General features: G+C 41.2%; 1 protein-coding gene across 5 annotated transcripts in view; it reads right to left on the reverse strand.

Annotated features, from left to right (window-relative positions):
* phka2 (phosphorylase kinase regulatory subunit alpha 2) overlaps positions 1–7,572 on the reverse strand; it is a 56,310-nt gene extending 48,738 nt beyond the window's left edge. For 4 of the 5 annotated variants that reach the window (XM_004911663.4, XM_012957497.3, XM_031896750.1 and 1 more), the window contains exons 1-2: positions 7,285–7,572; positions 5,640–5,904 (exon numbers count right to left, since the gene is read on the reverse strand). In XM_004911663.4, the coding sequence (XP_004911720.2) occupies positions 5,640–5,717 (78 nt within the window). In that variant the 5' untranslated portion in view covers positions 5,718–5,904; positions 7,285–7,572. The remainder of the gene's footprint in view (positions 1–5,639; positions 5,905–7,284) is intronic. The other variant, XM_012957496.3, reaches the window with a different exon arrangement.
* Between the last annotated feature and the right edge of the window lie 1,309 nt (positions 7,573–8,881).

Here is an 8,881-nt window from a genome sequence, read left to right on the forward strand (position 1 = left end):
GGAACACACAGGCAGCATAGGGCAGGGAGTGTATGGCATGCAGGCAGCAATAGGGCAGGCAGAGTATGGCACACACAGGCAGCATAGGGCAAGCAGAGTATGCCACACACAGGCAGCATAGGATAGGCAGAGTATGGTACACACAGGCAGCATAGGACAGGCAGCGTATGGCACACACAGGCAGCATAGGGCAGGCAGAGAAGATACCAATTATAGGGCCATTGTGTCTCACTAGGGCACCACTATACACTTCCACAAACCGTAGCATTCACAGTACAGCAAATGAATGCAAACTGAATATTACAGTTATTTTTCTCAACATAAAACAATGTCACAAGAACAAATATTAAATTCTACAATTTAAAATGAGCTATCAAAGAGTACAACATATCACTGTAACTTTTGCTATTTGGTAAAATGATAGGGTGAATGCTTTTGTGCGGAACTGCATATAAAAGGATCAATGAGAAACTCTGTATAACCAGGCTGCCATGCAGAATGCACCATTTCACTAACCTGGCTAGTTCAGGAGTTCTGTTCAGGGATTTAGATACTGTATGTTCCAAAGTTTAATCCCTAGTAAACTCAGTGTTGTTTGGCAAAATACTTCTCTAAAACAAACATTATCTGAGAGGAGCAGTAACTGGGCACATACATGGATAATTGTAGGAGGGATTAAGACACTTATAAATGCCTGTGTGCTATTCACTTTAAGGTTAAATCCTTTTTAATACAATCATAATTAAAATTATAAATAAAATTAATTATGAAAGCTGTTAAATAAAGGGGAAATTCTGCCTTTTTAGAGGTAAATGATAATTCTTTATTAATCCACTAAGAGCTAAACATGTATGGGCTAAAATATAATGGAACTAACAGAAAAATTTGACATGTAAACTACATGAATGATTTGTCAACCAACATGTCACAACTGTGGGAAGGGAACACTACATGCTGCATCTTCAGCAGACAATAAAATCTGATGGTGTCTGACCTACTTTTTTCTCATTGAAATACACTGACTATAGGATGGGGATGCAGGAATAAAACACACCATCCAACTTTATCTAATCTTACTTAAGATGGCCATACACGCACCGATAATATCGTACAAAACCTTGTTTCGTACAATATTCGGTGCGTGTATGGCAAGTCGGCGAGTCAACCGATATCACAGGAAGCTGCTGATATCAGTCGACTCGCCGATCGGGCCAGTTAAAAGATTTTGATCAGGCGCCATAGAGGGCGCCTGACCAAAATCTGCCTTCAGCGCTGAATCGGCAGAAGGAGGTAGAAATCCTATTGTTTCTACCTCCTTATCTGCCGTTTCAGCCCTGAACGGTTTGTGGCTGATTGCAAATCGCCACGTGTGTGGCCACCTTTAGAGCCTATAGAGACAAGATTTTGTAGGATCCTACAAAATCTCATGCTGTTGCAAGACAAGATCAGATAAAATCTGACCCACAAAATATGATGAAAATCTACAGGAGCAAAGTACAGGAGTAAAAGGAGTGGAAAATCCATTGATAGTATATGTATGGATGTAATGGCCAGAAATATGCCTTTATGAATGTATTTGCACTAACTGGTCACTGGTACCCTCCCGTATAGATTGTAAGCTCTATGGGGCAGGGACCTCCATCCTCTTGTGTCTTTGACTCTTAACTTATTGCAACTGTATTTATCTTGTATCTATCTGTATTTATTGTTATACTTTGTATTTATCTATTATTATCTTAATAATCCCCTGTTTGTAATAATGTATTCTACTGTACAGAGCTGTGTAAATAAGTAGCGCTTTATAAATAAAGATATACATACATACATACATACTGACCCAAAGTACCATCACCTCTGCTCTTAAAGAATGTTAAACCATAGAATTCAGTACTAAGTCTGGCCAATAGGGCGATTAGTAAAGCAACCAATGGAAATCAAGGAATGGCGCATTGGAGTAATTTATAGTTTTGTGTGATTATCCCTTGCAAAAATGTCAGTAAAGTACGCACTATACGGCTCTTCCTCCCAGTGCCTTACAACAGGTTCAAGTGTAGAGCTTTTTTAATTATTTGGTGAATACACAAAGCTAAGCTAGAGCACAAATAAGAGACTTTTAAATATGGTAGATGGAATTGTGGAATAATGGATGTTGAGTGTTGTTGCACTACACTATCAACACCTTGAGAGATACATTCTGAGTGAGCAACAGAATGACTGTAAATGCAACACAATAATGTCTAAAAACTACAGGCACATGCAGTGGAGTGGAGCGTAGCTCCGCCTGTAAAATGAAAGCAGGCATTTTTGGTAGGGATGCACCAAATCCACTATTTTGGGATTCAGCCGAACCCCGAATCCTTTGTGAAAGATTTGGCCAAATACCGAACCGAGTCCAAATCCTAATTTGCATATGCAATCAAGATAGTGGGGGCTTAAAAAAAACTGCGTGCAGTGCGCGGCAAAAAATGTACAGCTTCCTTGTTCATGTGACGAAAAGTCCTGTGATTTTAAGGATTCAGATTTGGCCAGGACCATGGATTCGGCCGAATCCTGCTGAAAAGGGCAGAATCTTGGCCAAATCCCGAATCAAAAAAGATTTGTGCATCCCTAATTTTTGGGCGTACCTACCTGCACTGAGTTAAATACTGTAGTTTTCAGTGCAGGCACACAGACAGCGTAGGAAAGGGGATTAAAGGTTGAACATAAAGCAAGGTTAGTGCTGCCTATAAGCCCCTCCAGACAAGCTAAAGCCAGTTCATTGGAATTGGGCAGCTGCATATTTCACTGCCTCTGTGTTTTTGTGCTATTTCTGGCACTCCCTATTCTATATTTATCATGGGCATTGCAGCAGTGCTATAATGGTCTCTATATCTGTCAATGATAGAGGGCATGGGTCAAAGATTATATTAATACTACTCATAATGTAAAAGTAATTACACTGTCAAGTACATAAATGCCATTAATATCACTTTACAAATTAACATATTAACATCTGTTTCTGCCACTTAAATGTTAATTGACTAGCATTTTGCTTACAAAACCAAATCAACAATTAGATGTTTGATTATTTTATTTTTTCTGATTATTTATAACTGTACTTGTATAGTTTTGCATCAGTGTTAATAAATGAGCTCTATAAGGCAGCCATATACTGGGCCTGTTTCCTTCCCTAAAGATGAATAAATGGATTGAGTGCAATCTGGCAACACATAAAGAGAGTTGAATTACAGTAATCTTTTTGTTAAACTAAAGCAAAGCACTGGATTGCAAGGGCGGTCACTTCCTGGTCATTCAAGGACCCAAGAAATAGGAAAGCTTTGGCAGCCTGGAAACACTGGACAGATGAATTACCTTTAAATAGGATCAGACAGTATTTGAACTGTCTTAAAAAGTATTAAAAGCTTCTGTGATGGTGCAGAAATTGTGCTAAACAACAACCAGATAACCTGCCCTTATTTCTCTGAGAAAAGCCTGCATAAAGATCAAATGAAGTTCCAAAAGCTCAATAGGAACATTAAATATCCATTATCTGCCAACAGAGAAACACTTGCCTCCCACTAATTCTGATGGAAACCAAGTTCTGCTAAGAACCAATTGTACCAGACTGAGCATTACTGAGTAGTCGCATTGTAAATGTTATGTGTCCTTCACAGGTGAATATAGGTGTCTGTACTATCGCTGTTTGCTGGCAGATGAATAACACATCAATGTGCTGTTAGCATTAAATCTTCTTTAGGTTAGTGTCATACCTGGTGGTTCTCCTCATATAGAGAAATGCCTGAAACTGCCTGTGCAGCCATACATTAAGGTTAATGACCAAAAATCACCTATTCCATCACTGACATCACTTTAGTCACAATTCAGTCGCAAGGTGTGACAGCCTTGAACAGTAACTATTACTATTAGCCTCATGGTAAATGCAATGTATTCTAGTTTTTCAGCTGGTGATGAAGACCCTTCTACCTGTGGACAAGTCTGTCATTAGTTTTAGGTCAATGACACATAGAGAGTTTGGGAAATTGCTTGGGAAATTGCCTCTCCCACAGGCGATAATTCAAATGTGCTGATTTAAATTAACACTGAGGGGAAGGTATCTTGAATGGCTTTGTTACCCATGAAATGCTGCCAAAATTCTTATCCACTCTCTTATAATATCTCGCCTGGACTACTGTAACTCCCTATTAATTGGCCTTCCCCTCTCCAGTCCATAATGAATACTGCTGCCAGGCTCATACACCTCTCCAACCGCTCCCCCTCAGCCTTGCCACTCTGCCAATCCCTGCACTGGCTTCCCCTACCATCCAGGATAACATTCAAACTAATGACTCTCACATACAAAGCAGTTCATAACTCTGCCCCACCCTACATCTCTGAACTTATCTCTAGGTACCATCCAACCCACTTGTTACGCTCCTCTACTGACCTGCTCCTCAACTCCTCTCTCATTCCCTCCTCATACACTCGCATTCAAGACTTTGCAAGGGCTGCCCCCTTCTCTGGAATTCGCTCCCACAAACTGTCAGACTTTCTCCCAATCTCTCTGCCTTCAAGTGATCTCTAAAAACGCATTTATTTAGAGAAGCTTACCCTAATCTAGTTTAACATAACCTCAGTGTGCTGCTAAAAGCAATAACCTGTGCCACACCTCTCACAACTCTGGTCATGCCCATTCCCACACCTTGTGTCTCAACCCTTTCTCCTTGTAGATTGTAAGCTCTGGTCAGGGCTCTTTTCACCTCTTGTATCGGTTATTGATTGCTTTATATGTTACTCTGTATGTCCAGTGTATGAAACCCACCTATTGTACAGCGCTGCGGAATATGTTGGCGCTTTTATAAATAATAATAATAAAAAGGCAATTTCCCACAGGAAACAAAGTGCTCCATGTGTTATTGACATTAATATTAGTTTTCTAGTTGAAATGTAACAGGAGGTTTTCAGTAAAGGTGGCCATACACTGGCAGGGCTGATTCCGGTCCTTTAGACTGATTTTGCAGCTTTTCTGCCCATGTATGGGGCTCTCTGCCAGGCCTCCCCAACCAGTATCTGATGTGGTCCTCGCTCTGATAGCTCCTATCCCCTTCATTGTAATGCAGTAGCATGATATTGCCCACCCAAGTTGTGCATATCTCAAAACGAGCGGATCATATAGTATAAGGCCACCTTAACACTGACAAGTCTGTCAGTGGATTGGGACACTTCTCCGCCCACTGAACACTTAACAAGTGCCATGAGTCTAGTGACACACCCAGCATTTTCTCCAGATGCATTTCTACGGTTCCTTCCAGTCACTTCTGCCCCATATGGTATGTGCACTGATAGGCATGAATCTGCTGTGCTTCACCTTCTTTGTGCACTGACAAGCACATGTCTGACTGTCAGGGCACACACGTGTGTTCTGACACGGGGACATGCCTCTCAGTGTACAAAAAAGGTAGAAGACAATAGATCGGTCTTTTCCTCACCTTCATTTCTACACAAACTGAGAAATCACCTAATGTGCCACTGACCTTGTACAAAGGACAATGGACATCTTTAAATAAGTACACAAACAAATTCTTATTTACGCACTGATCACAACAGAGTAAAGCTTTTGTTAGACAGTCAGAGGTAGATGAGATAAGGCTTTTTTATCTTACCTGGTGACAAAGTATGGTCTGCTGAATAAGCCTGGCGTAGCCATCAAGTCTGACCCCTGAATTACTCCTGCTTCTCATTTTGGCTGTTCTGTCCTCGGCCTCTCAGGCCCTCCTTGGCTTAGAGCTTAGAAGCGTCTGCTGGTCAGATGTCCCTGCCTGTGCTCATTCATTCAGGGTTCGCTGACAGAGGTAAACAGCTGAGGTCCTTAGTCCAAAATAAACAAGTGTCAGATATTGGATTTGTAGCTCCGCCTTTCATGTAACCCTGAAAAGCAAACCACCAACATTTACTCAGGAGATTCCAAAAATAAAGCGCTGAAAGGAATATTCTTAGAAAGGCCATGCACTCACAAACAGACCGAGAGAATATTCATACTAACATAGGCCTGACTGTGCACAAAAAATTTAAAACATAAATATTTGTTGACTTTGGCTGAGGAAGATCGCCAGTATCATTATCAGTCCAGCCCAAGGTACCGCAAAAACTCCTTAAAAGAATCATTTCAGTCAAAGCAGTAGGGCTGCCCTCATTTTCTGGAAAAAAATACTGGCCTTTCTTTATTATTATGTTTGTCCCTGTTAATAACATTAGCATCTAGCATCATTTTTACCAGCCAGGCCAGCAAAATACCAGCCAGGTGGCAACCCTAAAAGCAGCATTAAAGAGATCTGTTTTGCCCTATACTTATGAACAGTTCAGCAAATTTCTGCCATATTTCTGAACATTCTGAGTAACAGGTTTCCAGATAACAGATCCAAAACCTGACTATATTGCAATTACCATGAACTATATATATTTTTTTAGAATATAAGCTTACTTTTTTCATCTATATGACAGTAACAATAGATATATGAAAAAATATTATTCCAAAAGTATTATTATTAACATGTATTTATAAAGTGCCAACATACTCTGCAGTGCTGTACAAATAAGAGGATTTATACTTACAGAATTACATACAAATTAACATACAAAGCAACCAATAACCGATATAAGAGGTGAAAAGGGCCCTGCCTGAAAGAGCTTACAATCTATAAAGTACACCATACAGTAAAATGTATGGATATTATAAGTCAGAGAAATGTTCCATGACTGTATAAAAGCTGATGGCAGGTTCCTTTTATACAGGTCATGGATATTAGAAGTCACCTCAGAGTTCCATGGTGGTATTATATGGCCATGGAACTCCTCAGTGACTTATAATATCCTTGTATGTATGTATGTATGTATAACTTTATTTATAAAGCGCCACAAGGGTACGCAGCGCTGTACAGTCTTACAGAATACAAAATTACGCACAGGGAGGACAAGTGATATAATAAATAAATACAATAAATACATATATGTATATATATATATATATATATAAGTGCCATGTGGTATGAGATACAGTAGGAATATATAAAATGTAAATATATATATATATAGTATTGCACTGGGGCAATATATAAAACACTGCTTATCCCAGTACTAATGAATGTACAGTAGCACAGCAGTAAGGAGTAAGCTCACCCTCAGCTGACCCTGTTAGTCCGTGTGCTGCAGTCTGTCTGTAGCGAATGAATGACAGCACACCATGTATATATAAATATATGTATATAAAAGGTATTTACACACACACAGCCTGCTGCTAATGCTGCTCACCTTGTAGATCCGCACAGATGATTTGCCCTAAGCTTCCCTGCTGATCCGGCAGCGCCTCACAATCCCCCGCACTCAGCAAGGTGACTCTCTGGGCTCCGGGGCTAGCGGCTTATGGCTCACCCAGCGGGCACAGTCGCTCCCACCAAGAATGAAAGCAAAACAGCATCATCTGGCCGCACAGCGTCCCCTTCCTTAGCTGCTCTGGTTATGGCCTCGGCATATATATCATCTGATCTCCCATAGACCTGCCGCTGTTTGTGTGTCATCTGGCACCATCCAGCCCCACTAGCCCCTCCCACCGGCACTGTCTCAAAGGCCCCCCCCCCCCGGGAACCTACAGAGAGTGAGGGGCGAGTAGGATCCGTTCCATTGTATTTCCCGGTGACTGAATATCGCTGCTTTGTTTGGGGTAATGGGATACAGGTTGTGCTGACACACGGGCAGGGGGAGGTACCTTGCCATTTCCTTGTTGATAGCAGAGACACCATTGATACAGTACAACTACAATGCACACTGTTTTGTCCTGTGCAGTACTTAGGGTTTTATGTTCTCTAGAGATGGAAAGCGAATTGAATGTGAGTTATTCCCTAGTGCAGTGGGTTTGGGCTCTCAGGGACCCAGGACCCTCCATTAACCATGATCTACTATCATTCTCTACAAGCACCAACCCCATCAGCTCAAATAGCTTGAATAGTTTTACACTATAAAAGCCCTTTCTGTTTGTTTATGATTTACTTTTAATTTGCTATTGGTTAAATATATATCCTAAAGCTGGCCATACACGTGGAACATCGTCAGATGTGCCACACACCATTCAGGGCTGAATCGGCAGGTAAGGAGGTAGAAACAATAGGATTTCTACCTCCTTCTGCCGATTCAGCTCTGAAGGGAGATTTTGATCAGGCGCCTTCTATGGCGCCCGATCAAAATTTTCCAACTGGTCCGATCGCCGAGTCGGCCGATATCAGCAGCTTCCTGCGATATCGGTCGACTCGCCGACATACCATACACGCACCGAATATCATACGAAACGAGGTTTCGTACGATATTATCGGTGCGTGTATGGCCACCTTTAGGGATGGTTCTTATAAAGCTCATGCAGAGGGCTTTCTTCAGCTTCTGCTTGCTCATTTGACAACACTAAACACTGTTAGGGTGAAGACACACTGAGCTACTAGTAGCAGCTACTTTTTCACAGCTACAAAGCTCCAAAAAAATACCCTGTCATAGACAATACTGAGAACTGCCTCTGCTAAAACACATGTACAGACAGTTATCAGTAAATGATCAGCATTGCCTATTTCAGTAGCCACAACAAGTAGCTGCTACTAGTAGCAACATGTGTCTTCACCCTTACAGTTCCTTTAAAGGCAGTGGCACAGGGGTAGATTGCAAGCATTTTGGTGCCAATGCCATTTCCAGTTCAGCTGGAGGGCACACAAACGCTCACTGTTGCCCTTTCATTGACTTGAATGATAATCACCAGGTCTTTGCAGGTTAGTCCATTACCTGTGTAATAAGGCATTTATCGATAAATTAAATTCAGGGAGAAATGGCTTTGGCTGTCCACCTTCCTTGCTAAAAATTGTGTGGGTGT

The sequence above is a fragment of the Xenopus tropicalis genome, chromosome 2, assembly GCF_000004195.4.
Source record: "Xenopus tropicalis strain Nigerian chromosome 2, UCB_Xtro_10.0, whole genome shotgun sequence".
NCBI classification, from domain to species: domain Eukaryota; kingdom Metazoa; phylum Chordata; class Amphibia; order Anura; family Pipidae; genus Xenopus; species Xenopus tropicalis.